General features: G+C 46.0%; 1 protein-coding gene across 1 annotated transcript in view; it reads left to right on the plus strand.

The window, feature by feature from the left end:
* Nucleotides 1-18625, plus strand: part of LOC135911234 (kelch-like protein 12) — a 138275-nt gene that overhangs the window by 87852 nt on the left and 31798 nt on the right. The window contains exons 9-11 of the mRNA XM_065443425.1: nt 5747-5969; nt 11357-11473; nt 13877-14060. Of these exons, the coding sequence (XP_065299497.1) occupies nt 5747-5969; nt 11357-11473; nt 13877-14060 (524 nt within the window). The remainder of the gene's footprint in view (nt 1-5746; nt 5970-11356; nt 11474-13876; nt 14061-18625) is intronic.

Raw genomic sequence — 18625 nt, forward strand, 5'->3', positions numbered from 1 at the left:
ACGAGTGAGCTGTAATTCAGGGCACGGAAATACGGCGGGCACTTCACCTCATGTCTTGCGCTACCGCACTCGTGCTGAACATTAACAAAGAGCCCGTTTGTCAGTTCTCTTGTCTGCAACATTCTTGCTAAATGGAAGACTGAAATACCACAGTGATGGCTGTCTATAGAGGATATTGGCAATGTGCGCAGAATTGGCATTTCCGCTTTTCTTCGCATCCTGCAAGACTGGCTAGTTTCGCGCATGACGGCCGATCCCGATGCTAGGCACCCAAAAGCATCATTTCGTCTCTAACTTTCATATTAATATTGCTCTTAACGCCTTAATAACACCGTCACTGAAAAGGAGCTCACAAAGTTATAGCGACATGACAATGAGCTTGAAGCGCAAGTTAGTGCCCTCCACTCGGCGCTCTCAAATGCAAAACTCAGCTGCTCTCCAAATTAAAATCATACACACAAATCGCTGCACATGCAGTGCCAAGTAAGACAACAAAGCATAATACTTAGTCGACAAAGGACAGCGCGACCGAAAACAGTGAGAAACACACGACTGCTCACACCGAGTACAACTGCGGAACTATGCACAGACCGCTTCCACATGGCAGCCTTGGCCTCAGCTCAGCTGGTCTCAATGGCATAGCTAGGTCGTCTGGCACCCGGGGCCCTTAACTCTTCTGTCAACCCCCCCCCCCCCGGGTATAGTCGATGAAGGCGAGGATATCGACAATTTTCGGGTGTCTTCAGTCTTCAGACGTATATGACACCGCCCCCCCCCCCCCCCCCCGCCCTACTATTGGCCCCGTGCACACGGGGCCCACGGCCCCCGGCCCCCCCCTGTTACTACACCACTGGCTGCTCTCCAAATTAAAATCATACAAACAAATCGCTGCACACGCAGTGCGGAGTAAGACAACAAAGCACAATACTTGCTTCACAACGGACAGCGCAACCGAAAACAGTGAGAAACACATGACTGCCCAAACGAGCACAATTGCAGCAGTATACAAAGACCGCTTCTACACTGCAGCCTCAGCGGCAGCCACGGCAGCCTTCGCCACATGCTTGGTCATGTGACCGATTTGACGACAGCAGACGACAGTATGATATCGCCACTTTGCGTAAGGTTGGATTCTGTTGACGGGCTTTTAAGCGCCGCGGTGTGAGTGCTTGGTGGCTTGGTGTGCACGTCGGCGTCATGTCGGCTTGTCGTGCGCATTGTGCATGTCGCGCAGAGCCAGACGCCGCCCTCTCTTCAGTTGTTCTTTCGCGCGCTGGCTCGCTTGCTCGATATGCCGCTCCGACTCAAACCGGAGCAGTGAGCTGGCCGTTCCCGTTGTGCGTTTCGCAGGCCCTTCATTTCGGACGCCGTCAGTGCCGCATCATTGTGGTTAGAGGATCGGCGCGCGTGTGACCATGCGTGTTCACACCAAGCTATGCACCCAAGCGTGCCGACACCATGCCGTTGAGTCCCATGAATATTAAAGCGAATGGCTTACTGTCTCCGGCTTTTTCGATGCTTCTTAAGAGGTCAGTGGTCGGTCGTAAGTATTGTTGATGTGCAAGGAGCACGTTCGTTCGTTCTTTTGCTCTATCGTTAACTATATTTCGCCCGCTTTCTTTCTTTCTTTTGGTCGCTCACTCGTTGGGGGTATTCGCTTGTACTAACATTCATCGACGGTGGTTTCTGCAGAGCACCGTTTCTACAGCAACGGATGTACCGCTGCATTCCTTCAGTGCCATCGAAAGTGATGTTCGCTCTTTATCTCGATCCCTTTATTCATCCGTAATAAGCCTTATAAGTACACCGCATGAAAATGCTTACAAAATGGAACAAGAGCAAGACTAACATGCCATCGGTAAAATACATCTCATTGTGTAAGAAACTGTGAAAAAAAACGCGTAAAAAGTAAACAAATAAATTAGGTCTGGCACTGCGCTCAGTGCGTTGCAGCTCTTTGAATTTTGCTGCGTATCCTTCAGTGCCTGCGTGCGATGGCAAGTTGTTCCATTCTACGATAGTGCGTGGTATGAATACATTTGCCAAACGATGAGAGCGACATATCGATCGTTTCGCATTTGCACTAATGGTCATGACAAGACATTACTGCCAGGCAGTGAGAGAAATCATCAGAAAGAATTGAATGATGATAAAGTTTGAAGTTTGATGATAAAACTATCGTGGCTATAATAACAAAAAATGAAGTACAATGTGTCGAGCTTGAGGGCATCCGAAACCATGAAAGTGTCTGGTGTAAAATCAATTACAAAAATATTTGTACCTTGTTTGGCGTGGTTTACCGGCCGCCAAAAAGCAATGTGTCATACCTGGAAGCACTGGCCGCTTACCTAGAGCGCATGCTCAAACCAAATCACAAGCTGGTGCTCACTGGCGATTTCAACTTGCCAGGCATAGACTGGAATGTACTCGCTATCTCGGGGCCCGATGATGCAGACAACGCACGCCTACTTCTCGATTCTTCATTTTTTCATGACATGAAACAAATAGTCACTATTCCCACTCGCACCACTGCAACTGTGCAATCGGTTCTCGACCTTGTTTTTCTGAAAAATTTTCCTGAAGATTACTCAGTTATTACTTCTGATGGCATCTCGGACCACAAGATTGTTCCAGTTACCCTAAAGATCAATAGCACAAAAGCACCACCCTCGGTAGCAACTTTTCATGACTTTTCTGCTGCAGATGATGAATCTGTCCTAGATGCAATGCATTTCTCACTTTTTGATTTTGAGCATGGTGGCGATGTTTCTCATCTTTGGAACGAGTTCAAGAAATTAGTGTCATCATGCATTGACAGGTTTGTTCCTTTGCGTAGAAAGATTATAAAGCGTCGGAACCCATGGATTAGTCGGGACATAATCCATCTAAAGCGGCGTATTAAGCGAAAAAGGAAGAGTAAAATTACGTCAGCATTAACCGCCCTTCAAGAACAGCTAGTTACTAAATTGAAGCTTGCGCGTAGTAAATTTTATGGCCAAACTCTTACAGCTTTCTTGAAGGAATCTCCTGAGAAATTCTGGCGCTACTTGTCAGGTTCCCAACCGCGCGTAAATTATCTAAAGATTAATGGTAACATGTGCACAAATCTTACTCTTGTTGTAAATGAATTTAACACTACTTTTCATCAAGCGTTTAGAAGACCAAATGCTCATCATTTACGAACGCAATACTCTGACCCACCGCCCGTTGCAAACTCAATGCCCGACCTAGTTCTTGGTCGCGAAGGAATACTTTCTCTTCTTTTAAATATAAAAGTGAAAAAGTCAAGTGGTGCTGACGGCATACCGAATGCCTTCCTTGTACGGTACTCAGAGATTGTGTCCCATTACCTTTATATTCTGTTTAACGCATCACTCAACCAATGCTCCTTACCCGCAGATTGGCTCACGGCAAGAGTAGTTCCCATATTTAAATCGGGAGACAGGCTAGAAGCTCGTAACTACACAGCAATTTCTCTAATAAGCACATGCTGTAAATTGCTGGAGCATGTAATAGCTCACCATATATCTCAGTACCTTGAATCAAAAAAATTCTTCGTTGAGTATCAGCATGGTTTCCGGAGGACTGTCTCAACAACTACACAATTAATTTCGGTTATACATGATTTTGCTTCAGCTCTAGATAATTGTTGGCAGATAGATGCGGTTTTTCTTGACATGTCAAAAGCCTTTGATCGTGTGCCACACACTTTACTCATTGACAGATTAAGGGATGCCGGGCTTCCTGAGAGATTGATATTATGGTTGCAGGCTTATCTGAGTAATCGATCACAGTTTGTGGAGTGTGCGGGTGTTAGGTCTGCTGATCTGCCGGTATTGTCTGGAGTTCCACAAGGTTCAGTGCTTGGCCCTCTGTTGTTTTTAATTTATATAAACGGCATTGCTTCTAACATCGATAACCCTGTTACAATAAAATTGTTCGCTGATGACTGCGTGATGTATAGTGTTGTCAAGAGCTTCTCTTGCCAAATACTACTGAACAATAGCCTCTGTACACTCGCGGACTGGTGCGAACGAAACGGTATGCAAATAAATTTTGATAAAACCGTTGCCATGACAATAACCACAAAGAAAAAGCCACTGTCTCATACGTACCACATTGCTAATAAAGCTATTCAATCGGTAACGTCTGCCAAATATTTAGGACTAACCATCACAAGCAACTTAAAATGGGACAAACATTTGAAGAACGTTTGTACAACAGCGTTCAATAAACTTTGCTTTTTGCGCAGGAAGCTAAAAGACTCGCCGTCAAGTGTTAAACTCGAGGCATACCGCACTTTGGTTCGACCAGTCCTTGAGTACGCTTCCGCAGTATGGGATCCATACTACGTTAAAGATATCGCACAAGTTGAACGAATTCAGCACCTGGCTGCTCGATTTATTGCATCTGACTATCAGTCTACATCATCTGTTACTGACATGTTGCAGCGACTGAATCTGGAACCCCTCTGTGTACGCCGAAAGATTGCGAGACTAAAGATGCTTTATTTGATATCTCAAAACAAAATCGGTCTCCCGCGCGAAACTTATCTTTCCCGCTCACAACACAGATCTTCTAGAATTAATCACTCGAATGTTATCCGCCCGTACTTTGCGAGGACGAAAATGTTTCAGAAGTCTTTTTTTCCGCTCACAATTGAAGAGTGGAATTGTCTGCCAGCGTCTGTTGTTGATTGTGCAAATGTAGATTCCTTTGTGAAATCTTTGTCATTGCACTTGATGTAACCCTCTCCTGCTAGGGCAGCATTGCTGCCTGCAGTATTTTGAAATAAATAAATAAAGTAGAGGATGCGCTGTCAGAACAGCGCTAACACCCGCATGGTCTACTGACTGGCAGCGCTCCTCCGAAGTCGGTATGGAGCCGTTGTCCGCGTCGCGAAGAGCGTCTTCAATGTTGCTGCACTCGCGCACCATTCGTTCGAGGCCTGTTGCGGTGTCAACTTCGTTTGCAATCGTTCGTCTCTTCTGACGTGAGGTGAACACCACAAAAGGCTTCTTTTTCCAAGCCGAACTCATGGTCATGCCGGGCGAATACAGCAGCAATTGAAACGAGGGCCGCTTGCTGAATGGAGAATTCTCCCACTAAGAACGGCACCGTCGAAAACCCAGCACGCTAACTGAAAAGATACGGCCAGACTTATGAAAGCGTTTTCGAAACGTCTTCACCCCTCGTTTTTAACCTATCCTGCTTGCGACGATTTTATTGCATCGCGTTTGGTCAAAAATCTGTTTGAGACGTTGAATCCATTAATACGACGTTCTGAAGACTTTTTGTGCTACCTGGGGTATCATTCAAATGAAAGCGACTTTAGAACTGGAAATATGTCTTCGATTATTGATTTTCATTTAAAAATATATATGGCAGCAGCTGGTCACTCAACGTGCTAAAGGCTAATAAGTAAACAGGTTATTTTCAGAATTTCTGCATCACAAATGAGCGCACACAAGTGCCAGGAGGCTTCTTTACGGTTTATCTGCCTACTGTGAAGCTTTCATCGCCAAATACGTTTTGGTAGATAATATACCGTGAAGCGAGCATTAAACTGTACAATATATCGTGCAGCATGCAGTCACAGTTTGTTTTGTGGAAAAGAGCAGAAATTTGTTTCTTCCACATAACGTGTGGCGCCATTTGCGAGGCGGCACGCGTTGTCCAACCGCGGCGAACAATCCAGGAGGAAACCTGGTCGACGACCGTCAGCCGTACTCGTTCGCGCGCTCAGATCCCGACCTCGGGCGACGAGGAGGCCGCCGAGGCGTGGCTGGGCGACCCGCTGCTGCACGAGCTGCTGCACAGCCGCGCGCTGACCGAGCGCACGCGCGTCCTCGAGTGGGACGAGTACGCGGCCAAGGCGCTGCCCGAGGACTCGCGCATCCGCCGGGGCAGCCCGGGCCTCCTGCTCGTCGGGGGCGTCGACCCGCGCCAGCCCCACCAGGTCTCGACGGGTGAGGGACACGACCTTCGAGGGCCCGCGCTGGGGCGTAACAAGAGGAAGTTGCGAAACAAAACAAAAGCTAAGCCTAATTTTTGAACGAAAATAATTATCGGCCAGCGAGCAAGCGAAGGCCAACGATTGAACTTCCGCCTTATAGCACAGTAGCCCAGTTTTCTAACCACTAGACCACAATGTTATTTTTCGCTTTTTTTGTTACTTAACGAACAATTACGCACTGCTAAAATGCATCAGATCTATTGTGGTTGACGAGTGTTAAAACTTCCTTAGCACTACCAAGTCATCAGACAGGGTGATTCGCTCTGGCGGAATGCGTTTATTCCTTAACGTCTCTCTAACGCGAACTGCATTCTCAATGAAATTGTCTCGTACCGAACAGCCCTTATTGATTCTGCAAGATGAAATTACATGGGCGTCTTCCACAAGTTGGGTTACAATTATAAAATCATGAAAAGCACTGTCTGTGTTATGAACCGGCAAGAGTCGGACACCGTGCTCGTCCAGTGGCAATTGTTTTAATAGATCGCAGAAGCACATCCTAATAACTGCTGAACAGCAATGTACGAAAACTTGTTCAGTTGTTTCCAGCGTTTCACATAGAAGTGAGTCAGCCGTCCAGGGAACAAAACTCCTTTTTTGCTAGAGTGACGTTTTACTAGGTAATGTGTTTGAGTGTAGATTAAAAAAGACACTCTTAACACCGAGAGCAATGGGCATTTCTCTTAACCCTTTTGAGTTCATTTGCTCCTGGTCCTCCAGAATGTGTTAAACGGTACAGTGGTGTAGGAAGCATAACGTCAAGAACTTCGTGAAGTCGTGAAGTGTATTTGACGTATTGCACTAGTATTCCAAAGAAAATTTGACTTCCTATGTACGACAAGAAAGTGACGCCTTGTGCGCATATGCAGTCATAGCACCGCATATCTTTTCGCAAGAGGCGACTAGAAGCAATCTGCGTAAGTGCATTAGAACTTATGTACATAAAAACCCAACTTTTTCATCACGGACGAAAAACAAACGTGAAGCAGTTTCTCTTATATATCAAAGGACATGTCCAAGGCACCTTTTTTTAATGGGAAGAAAGAGGTTTGTTCGACAAGTCATTCATCAGCCCTTCCACTCTGCGAAGGACGACGAGCAGCGAAGCTGTGGTGTGTCAATCGACGCATCTATGTATATATTATTATTATTATTATTATTATTATTATTATTATTATTATTATTATTATTATTATTATTATTATTATTGAAGGACACAAACATCGAAAACATCTTTTGACTGTCGAGTGATTTATTCTTATTTTATTAATAAAGTAGTGACGTGCAAATACCGCCGCATGGCAGACGGGAGTTCCACAATATTTACAACTTCAGTGTTAACTACGTAATTGGGAAAAGTAGATGAAACTCGGCCTAATGTTACTCGTCTTCGCGGCTGATTCTCATTTAATTTTTCCTGGGATAATTTCGATAAAGCAAGAGATACAGCCGTTTTCTGTGGCCATAGTCCCTCCGTGAATGGCCGTGTATTGACAGCAGACGGGAGTTCTGTAATGTTTACAACCTCACTGTGAACTAACTAATTGTGACAAGTAAATGAAACTCGGCGTGATGATAGAGTCGTCTTAGCGGCCAATTTCAGTAGATTTTCTTCCAAGATACCTACCTTAAATTGCGAGCTACAGAGGATTCGCGAGAAACTGGAGGCAAAAGTTTTTTCGTGTCGACGCGACGCGTAGGAGGACGGACATCGACCACCGCTGGAGGGTAGCTATATACAGCCTCGCTGTAAAAAAACGTGAGCCCCTGAAAAGATAAGTGCATATATTCTTTGCTATCACGCATAAAACATACAGCACAGCATTTGTTGCCACAAATAACAAACACAAACGAAGCATTCAAGCGACATCATTGATGATAAGGCGCTCCTGACAGCAATGCGAAGCACGTAGCGCTCCCCGCATACGTTTTTCGGTTAAGGCCCCCGAAAAACGGCGGTCTTCCCACGACTTGGGAAGCCCACGACTTGGGAAGTTTTGCTATATAATAGAACCAGCCTAGCAACTGATTTCATTGTTGTTGCTGCAGCGCTATGCGTAGGCAGCGCATAGTCAGCACTCCCGAGGAGCAGCATGAATACGAGAAGCGCAAAAGGAAAAGAGCCGGCAATATGACCAGCGGCAGCGTGCTGCCAAAATTACCATTACTCCCTTTGCTACCTTTACTCTAAATTACCATTACTGCCATTACTCTACAGCAATGAAGCATTGCATACCCCTTTCGGCAATTTTAGTGGTGGTTTTGAACAGCATCGCCGGACATCCACTTTCACAGGGTCAGGATGGCGATAAATCATCACTGGCAATTTCTACTTCTAGAAAAAAAAAAACAATACAGTTCGAGACGCGTCTTAACTTGATCATTCAACCGTTACAATGAACACAAGACATCTTTTTTGTAAAATGTTATCTACTTTATGTTTAATTCTCGGCAAGGTTTTACCCGATAAAGCCTGCTTCATTGGGACATCCCCTGCCCAAATTGTCTTTCTTCTTGTCCTAGCTATAGCCGCCCAATGCCTGAAGGCATCGATATTTTCAGTCATAAATTTAATTAATATCCTTTGAGAAACACCGGGACTCATCATTACCATACACACCACAAGCGCAAGCTACTTTCAAAGTGTTTCTTGCTGCTGTTGTTCATACCGAATGTTACTTCCCTTTTATATTGCTTCGATCTTAACTCTTTGCTTAAACTGTTCCCACTGGGCCAGCAAATTACTTGGTGCAGCCTCGAATATGTTCTCAATTTGTTTTCGGACGTCACCCCTGAACGAATCATCCTCTAAAAACGCACTATCAAATTTCCAAAGGTACCAGTTAAAATGGTTTTTCCGCTGTTTCGAACCGCCAGTAGCTGACAGTGATCACTGAACTTACCAGTTTCACGTCATATGCAGTACTAGGTCGCACGAATTCTATCACGGGCCGGCGGCACAGGGTAGAAGATTTCGCGACGCGCTGGCTCGACTATCAGATATTAGAGCTTTGAGGGCGTAATGCACGAACCACGTGTGGGTGAAACAGTGCGGTGTGCTGAAGCTGCACAAATCGCCGGCATAGATGAATTTCAGTTGAACGACCACCGCTATCTTCTCATCCATCTGACGAACGTGGACGTGCGAATCAAACAGCACTGGCTTCTCCCTTGTGTGCCTGACGAGGAAGTTAGACAGGACTTTGCGCCATAGGCAGGTTGCGAACGTAGTTGCCGCGCCTACTGGGGCGCCCCTCGCGGCGGCGAGCGCGCACTCGGCAGGATACGACCGGCCCGCTTGCGTTCGGAAAGCCTGTCTGTGCACTGTTTCGCGCGTAGCTGTTGCCTTTTCTGAGCAATGCCGATGTGCAACACGAATTTCTGCGTAGTGGGCTGCTACGGCACGTACAGCAACTCACCAGGAACGAAGTTTTGCGGGTTTCCGAGCCGACCGTATGAAGTAGAACGGCGTCAACGTTGGATCGCGCTTCTCCGACGGCAGACTGTTTTATGTTCCGGCGTTATGCCAAGTGCGTTAACGCTCGATTCGTTGGTTGTACAGCAAGGATGGCAGCAACAGGACACCTGTATTGCGTAACAACATATGCAACAAACAAAGTAGCTTGTTTCCACAGTGTGCCGAAGTAAAGCTGTGGAACTCTTTCCCAATACTCTCCCATTCAAACAGCGCCAGGGCTTGCCGAGAGCTACGAGGAGGGGTTGCAGCTGGCTCAGCTGGCATATACCCTTATGAGCCCAGCATACTAACTAAGGGGCTGTTAAAATCACCAAAATATTTGACGACGTGATTTATTGGAACCTCCTTTGCACCCACTGAAAAATCGCAACAACATAGTCTCGAACTTCCAGTAACTTGAGCGAAAATATTTTCCCAGCGTAGTCTAAAAAAACTGGTAAGCTCCTCACTTTTTTTGCAACGTTAGCAACATTGGAAAACCTCGGTTAGCTCTCACGTACGAGACGTGGGTACACCCCATGTTCTTGGATGATATGTTTTGGAGTCGCACTTGCCGTCCTTTGTGTACAAGGCAACTACCGCGGCGTGCTTGCACTTAACTGCGATGCCAGTACGGCAATCGCAGCTCCCCGCTAAGATTTGTCTGCTGTCGCCAAACTGCAAGAATCAATGTCACCTGTAATTTCGTGCGTCCACATCGTATATAACGAAGTAACTTACGCTGAGCTTCATGCATCTCGCTGGTGCGGTGATTTTCTTTGCGGAATACACCTAGCAGTCACTTCCGATGCGTGCGAGTTCAGCAGTTCCCTCACGTAGCAGACGTGCCCCGCTTCAAATAGACGACTTCGTTTCTCCAAATTCTTTCCACAAAAAAGCTGTCAAGATCTTGTAATTCCCGAAAGCCGGCTAAAATTAATATCGGCACGCTGTTTCGCGCCATCACTGCCGTTTGACAGGGCGCCAAACACACAGCGCAAGCTGCTGACGCCGTGAGTAATCGTACCGCATTTGAGCAACTATTCATCAGATGGCGCTAGGGGTCCGAAAGACGGGGCGCCGCCTAGCACTTGCAACGTGCCCATGATGGATGTTTCCCGGGAGCTTTGGCGAGAGCACGGATTGGCCGATAAAGAATGTACCGCAAGAATAGTGACGATAAAAGTTAAATTTGGTGTAAATCTTGATCACCTTCCACGTCAACTTAGTGTCACTGGTGGTTGCTGCGGACCGAGCCATAGAGTAACATAGTAAACGTAAAGAGCGGACACTCCCATAGGCGCCTGCGGGCGACTTTAGAGTCACTGGAAAAAAATTTCAGAGTAGCGCAAAGGTCGGGATTCGACTGGCAACAGTGAGTGGCCACCGCCGTACCTTCCAAGCCGATTGCGTTGCGGGAAGGCCGTCGTGTTGGAAGAGCTTGATATTTGGTGACACATCGGGTTGAGTGTGTACTGAAGTACAAATACTTTGTGCCCGGAGATAATGGTTGCTAAGAACGAAAATAAAATGTTATTTGCAATCAATGTTATTTGAAAATAGAATGTTATCTATGCACACACGCCAGCTAGTTATGTGGACTTGACTGTTATCATTGTTTATTTTATGCATTTATGCTGATATAAACATTTTAAACCTACCTATATTTGCCTCCTTTATCACGTTGTTTAAAATAGTCAGGCGATTGAATGACGTCCATATTGTGTACGCGCAACGAATACGCATTGTTCCGATCTCATTTCTACACTGAAAATCGAAAGTGTATATTTGCATGTGGAAAAACTTCTACATCGAGATACGCATAAATTTACCCAAAGCGACAGAAAGAATAAAATGCTGCTACTCAGAACGTCTCGTCGCAGGTTGTGCCGTGCTGGCCTACGAGGAAGCGGATGACCGTTGGCACCGAGTGGCCATGTTGCCCGAACCACGCCATCATCACGCAGGTGCCATTGTGGGTGACAAAGTGTACGTCATCGGTAAGTATTCCACCATTGCAGCAAACTGCAATATCACCAGTCTCTGAAAGCGTTTCTCGAGAGCATTTTAGAGCCAACAGGCGACGTGACAGTAACAACGCGGAGACAGAATTCTAAAGCATTTAAACAAGTAGCATCCTGTTACCTATGACATATTAATATTCCTAGAAAAGCGTCAACATACGTACTTTCATGCTTCTAGTTAACGTTATGAACCGGCGTCTTAAGGCACTCGTGACCAAGAGTAGAAGTTCTTGTTGCGATTAACCATCGTGCTAGCGTAAAAACAATGTACGACTGTATACTGGACAGCGCAAGCACTATAGACTTTGACATTGTGTTTTATTTTCCAGATAGCAATAAAAAACGCGACAGACAGGAAAGGAAACAGATAAGCAGGACATTTTCCGAATGAGGCAAGCGACAAAACGACAAAAAAAACAGCGCTATTTTTTGTCATGCACTTCCTTTCTTAGCCGAAAGTGGCGTCAGAGCTTGCGCCAGCACATCCGGGACATCCTTCCCACTTAGTCTGGTTGTGGTGTCAGTATTTGTGATAATGTATCCGAGCTCTCCTATGCGCCTTGCTTTTTTCACGGCATTTCATCGAGCGTGCCCTTTCGATTAGAAGTGAATTGGGGCAGATTCTAGAACATAACGAAGTAGGCAAGAAAAGCTATAGCTTCAAGAAGAAAGTTATAGCGGCACTTAAGTCTCCTTACGTGCATTGAATGCGAAATCTTTTCTACTCTTCCGCGCGATACTTTTCGCTTATTCATGTGCTCCAATTGGGCAAAGTCAGTTTTGGGGGTCGGCCAAGTCAATTTTGGAAAATGGTCAGTAGTTTCTTTTTGGACGTAGGTCAACTCCATTATTCGAATTAGACATGGTAATTTTTCGGGTGTGGGCCACGGAAATATTGCGTGTGGGCAAAGTCAATTTTGGGAGTGGGCCAGGTCTGTCTTCAGCGTGGATGAACTCAGTGTGGGCCTCGGCGCTTCCTCGATGCCGTAGCTGTTCACCGTGCGATTTCGCAGTGTGAGCCACAGCAAGCCCCGCGCCGGAAACGTGATGTGATTGCTTGGTCAAGTGGTGTTTGGTAGCGTCAAATGTTAATGTCACCGGATTTTCTGCTTCGCGGGGTGTGTAATGTTTTCGTATTAAAAAAGAAGTTGCAGTTCCGCCCGAAATGCGAAGCATCGGTTGCGATAGCAAATTAGTAGACAGCTATACGATGCAAGGATAGTAGTTTTATCGGCTGTATAAACTTGTAAGCATGTGATTACTAATTAAATTAGCAATCATGGTGCCACGCGTGCACAAGGACAAACACATCTTACTCGATGACCGATGAAACTCACTGTCAAAACGCTGGAGTGAGGAAGCGCGACAGCAGCAGAGACCGAATTGACGTTTGTGCTGCCTCTCGCTTCAGTGCGAACGAAACGCGGAAAACACAGCGCACACCACGAAGCTACCAACACTCAGTGCACTCTCTCCTCTCGCAGATCGCTTTAAAACGAGGGCTCGTGCAGCCACGTAATACGGCTACTGCATCTGAAGCAGAACCACCTGCCCTCCGTACTCTCCTCCCGATACCTTACGCACGATGGAAGACGGCGCGCTTCCTCCCCGCTTTCCTTCCTGGCGCGCGCGAGATTGAGCCGCCATTATCGCCTCAGTTTTGTGCGTTTTCTCTCGCACATACAGCATGTGGCACGCGGCGACGAATACATCGCTCTTGGATACGGAACATCACGTTGACGCCAAGGGCAGAAATTCCCCTGGAGTGCCCATAATAACTGCTATCGGAATAAAACTTCATAAAACCCGATTAGTGACGTAACCTAAGAAAGCTATGAAACCCACTTCCAATGCGATATAATGTAGCTCTTGTGAAACTACTTATTGTTTCGCAAAATTGCTCGCCATTAAAGCCGCTGTACCAGAGGTGTTGGCGAAACCATAAACTTCGTGTGCCTCACATTATATTCCAAGTCTGCTAATGGCCGTGCAATGCGTTTACGTAGAAAATAAGCGTGTTGCGTACGGAGTGTGTTCCACAGAGAAGACGGCTGTCCGTCTTGCTAGCCCAACGACATGTCGTTTTGTTCACGCCGGGTTGGTAAACAAGCACGCAGGGCTGGCTATTAGGCTGTAGTCTTTCCTTTCCCCTCATTTCTACAGGTCTGAGCTCACGAACACTATAACCGACCACTACGACTCACTGAAGCATTTGAACTTGAAAGGATGTGCACGTTAATGTACTCGGTTCTAGAAGGGATCCAGCAGTGCAAAAGGGCTGAACAGAATGTGAACCACATGCGCAGCACACTTGTCCCGCCTTCTTCGATCCCCTTCAAGTGCGCCAACTGACCTAGCGAATCGCATTTCGTTCCGTAGGTGGACTTAATAGCCGTCGCACTCTGACTGGCCGACCCCGCCCTCTGGCGTCATGCCTCTGTTACCAACTGGGAGAGCATCAGTGGACTCAACTGCCGGACCTTCAGGTGCCGAGGGCATACCACGGATGTGCTGCTGTACAGGGTACCCTGTTCGCCGTAGGGGGGCGCGACAAGCGAGGAAGGTGAGCGAGAAATGAAACTTTGCTTAGTAACGCAAAGACTAGTTTAGGCCCGACCTGGTTATACCTGAGGGTGAAAACATACAATAACAAATATTCGCAGCAGGCTGAGGCGCTTGTCTTCTGCATGAAAAATTCGGAGATGATCGGCCCTTTGTAATGGAATGACGAGATATTCAGCTTACAAGAATCGTTGGGAATGTCAACCTTTTTGAAGCTCTGCGTTTCGAAGCTGATGGGAGTGCTGTTTGGTCAGCGTTCGAGATATGCACGATACATTTACAGTATTCGCGAAAAAAAGTTTCGGCAAAGACACTTAAGACTGCTCACGTGTGGAAATGCGAAAACATTATACCATTTGTAGACCTCAGAACGTCATGAACGCGCTGATTTTACACAATCGACTCTTCCCCGTTGGCGACGCCATCACATGCCCAATGATGCAGGCACTGGGCCACTCCTTTAGTCAGCCAGAACCATGGAGCCGCCGTCACGTAGGGGAAGTGCGCTTGTCTCGCAACCAGGAGGCGCGGGCTCTATTCGCACCCAAATGGACCAAATTTTCTTCACAAAAACCATTAATTTACTTTCATTACAGCACTGGCGGCCATTCGAACAGTCTCTGCCTGTTATCTGCGCCTACGCCTTGGTCTCCTACACCAGCGCCCTGACCGGCTTCTTGGCAGTATGAAAGGCACACCCCTGCTCGGTCCCTATTCTTGGCAGCAGTGGCAGCGATTCGTACAGTCGCTTACAACGTACTTTGCCTATTTGCAGCACTTCTGCCTCATCCGAGCACTTCTACCGAAGCCTGTGCAGCTGTCTCGGAGCCCCTCTGCTGACAAATCGGTCTGCACCAGTCACCGTCTCTGCCTGTTATCTGCGCCTGCGCCTTGGTCTCCCCTGCACCAGCGCCCTGACCAGCTTCTTGGCTGTATAAAAGGCGCGCTCCTGCTCGGTCCCTATTCTTGGCAGCAGTGGCAGCGATTCGTACAGTCGCTTACAACGTACTTTGCCTATTTACAGCACTTCTGCCTCATCCGAGCATTTCTACCGAAGCCTGTGCAGCTACCTCGGAGCCCCTCTGCTGACAAAGCAGTCTGCACCAGTCACCGTCTCTGCCTGTTATCTGCGCCTACGCCTTGGTCTCCTACACCAGCGCCCTGACCGGCTTCTTGGCAGTATGAAAGGCACACCCCTGCTCGGTCCCTCTTCTTGGCAGCAGTGGCGGCGATTCGAGCAGTCGCTTACAACGTACTTTGCCTATTTACAGGTTAGTTTACAGTACTCTTCTTCCGTCTGACTTGTTAGGTTTTATTGCTGCCGCTGCTGCCAATTTGACTTTGACACTGCGCTGTCTGCTTTGCTGACATTTGCTGCTTGTACCAGTTATCTAGTGTATTTTTGCTATGCCTAATGAGATTGAAAAAGTTCGAGACGAGCTGAGGAAAGAATTTCGAAAGAAGATTGCAGCTATGCGCAACTCACTAGAACGCGACTTACGCAATGACTCGAGAGAACTAACTAAAAGTGTTGAGCACTGCAGCGAACAGTTTGATGACTTGCTTGCTAAGGTTTCATCCTTACAAGAAGAAAATAAGGCACTAAAATCTGAGAACGTTGCAATGTCACCCGAGTGTGAGCAAATGAAGACGCGATGTTCTGATCTTGAACAAAGATTGACAGGTGTGGAACAGTATTCCCGGAATAACAACATTGAAACTAAATGACTTCCAGCAAAGGGAGATGAAAGCCTTCCGAACATGTTGCAAAAATGGGCGAAATAATCGATGAGCCGATACTGGAAAGTGCTGTAGACGTTTGCCACCGAGTTCAGACGAAGAACAATAGAAATACAAATGTAATTGTCCAGTTCAAACCTCGAGCAAAGCGTGACACTGTGCTAGCGAAAGCGAAAAAGACCAATCTCGCAGCACAAAGCCTTGGATATAGCGGTTCAGATTCTGTGTATGTGGACGAACACTTGTGTTCACTCCTCAAAAGATTACTGGGAATGGCAGTGGCACGAAGAAAGGAGCAGAAGTGGAGATTTGTGTGGACGCAAAATGGGCACATTCTGCCAAGGAAAGCTGAGTCATCGGCGATTGTGCGCATCACTTGCGTACAAGACCTAGATAAGATAGCGTAGATGTAAAGTATTTTTTTCTAACAACTAACCAAGAAATTGCGCTTTAACATGTGCTCAATCGTGTCGCCTTCTGTCGTTGTGCTATGTTTGCTCAGAAAAACAAAGCTCTATCCCTTTTTCATGTTAATGCGCAATCCTGGCGCAATAAAGCTGATCAGCTAGAAGCACGTTTCTGTACACTGAGCTTCCGTTTCAACGTAATAATGATTACTGAAGCTTGGTATCAAAGCAGTGGCGATGTTATGCACCTATCTGGCTACAATACATATGTGCAGAATCGTACTGATAAAAGAGGTGGTGGCGTCATGATAGCAACAGAAAATACTTTCAAATGCAACATTCCTGTCGACTTCACTATACCCACGAGTAGTACGAAATTCTGTCATTATAAAGCAGATGAAATGTCTTTTCTGTTATATACAGACCGCCCAGAGGTAGCGTTTCGAATTTTGTTTGCTTTCTTGATGGATATCTGCAGTGGATCACAGAAACCAACCTTAATCTAGTTCTGGGTGGTGATTTTAATATTGATTTCTTATCTTCTCCTGCGCGTAAATCTGAAGTCGAGTGCATATTACACAGCAACGGACTCAGTAATGTCCTAAATAAACCGACACGGCTAGAGACAGCGACGGCAATTAATGTCTTCATTAGTGACCGTCCAGTTGACTGTCTGCACTCAGGAGTCATTAATGTCCAAATAAGTGATCATCTGCCCATACTCTTTTTGTAGATTCTTTAACTCCTCAAAAACAACGCATGCTTCCTGCGGTACTATACCAGTGCATAAACCAAAACACAATTAATTCTTTTCAGTCAGCACTTGCAGGTGTGAACTGAAGTACTGTGCTCCGTGAAAGCGATCCAGAGGAAGCTTATAATGCCTGCATTATCACATTTAAGTCTGTTTATGAGCAAGGTTTCCCACTTGAGACGCTTAAAAAACCTCGTAAGGCTCGTAAACCCTGGATAAGCACCGAATGTCTTCAAATGATAAAAAAAACGATCTTTATAACCGCTTCATCAAAAGCAGATCACAGGATCTCTTGGCGCGTTTTAAAACGTATCGAAACAAAGCCACGTCTTTTCTTCGCCGAGCAGAACAAGAGTATATGGAAAAGTTATGCAATCCAGACGTGTTAAAAATGAGTGACCTTGTATGGAAAACAATAAATGAAACTTTTGAATCGAGGTGCATATGCCAGCGGCACGCTTAATGTCGTAGTTGACAACATACCACTCGATGGAAAATTATGAGCCGAAAAATTTAATGATTTTTTCGTGTCTCTGGCAGATAGCAGTAGTGCCCTCCCCCCCTCCCCGAATGTCAAATCCCTTGACTCGCGAGTTTCTTCCACTGCATTCTTGATGCCAACAGACTCCAGCGAAATCGAAGCTTGCCTCTTGACCCTCCGCAACAGTAGCTCACGGGACATACATGACCTTAAGATTCAGCCAGTAAAATATGTAGCCGATATAATAAGCCCAGTCCTAGAACATATTTTTATTTGTTTCCTCAAACATGCAGTGTTCCCTAAACGAATGCAGATTGCTAAAGTAACCGTTGTTCATAAGGGTAGAGACAAAAACTACCTATCAAATTATCGCCCAATTTCTATTCTTCCGATTTTCTCAAAGTGTTTTGAAAAGATACTGTATACGCGAATGTCTAGTATCTGTGGGACATTTAATATACTAACGCCAAGCCAGCATGGTTTTAGGAAGAACTTTTCGACAGAGACTGTACTTCTAACCCAAAAAGAACTAATCTTAGAGTCCTTTGAGCAAAAGCTTTTCACTCTTGGTATTTTCATCGATTTCTCGAAAGCGTTTGATCGCATCAATCACCAAACAATGTTAGCCATACTCGAATACTACGGTTTTCGCGGAAAATATCTTGACATAGTTGGATCCTACCTCAGTTCTCTTGTCCAACAAGTAACAGTAAACAACGAACTATCAGATGTTAAACATATTTTTTCTGGCGTTCCGCAGGGAAGTATTCTGAGACCTCTGCATTTTCTCCTTTGTGTCAACGACATAGCCTGCTTAAGTAGGATCCCAACATTTGTGATCTACGCAGATGATACCACGCTGTTCTTCCGAGCAACACATGTACGAGATCTTGAACAGCAAGCTACAGATTGTCTGCGCCTACTTCATGAATGGTCTGAATCGAACTAACTAATCATAAACACGAAAAAAAGTAAAGCTGTATTATTTAGGCCTCGTAACAAGATCGCTTCTACTCAACAGATATGCCTAAAGATGGGTTCGTCGTCCATTCAAATAGTTTCCGTGGTCAAAAGCCTGGCTGTTTTATTTAAGGAAAATTTATCGTGGGACGAGAACGTTGAAATGGTCAGGGGCAAGTTGTCAAAGGTTGTTGGTATCGTGTCCCGACTGCTATATTTCCTAC

Source organism: Dermacentor albipictus, chromosome 9, assembly GCF_038994185.2.
Source record: "Dermacentor albipictus isolate Rhodes 1998 colony chromosome 9, USDA_Dalb.pri_finalv2, whole genome shotgun sequence".
In the NCBI taxonomy this organism is placed as follows: domain Eukaryota; kingdom Metazoa; phylum Arthropoda; class Arachnida; order Ixodida; family Ixodidae; genus Dermacentor; species Dermacentor albipictus.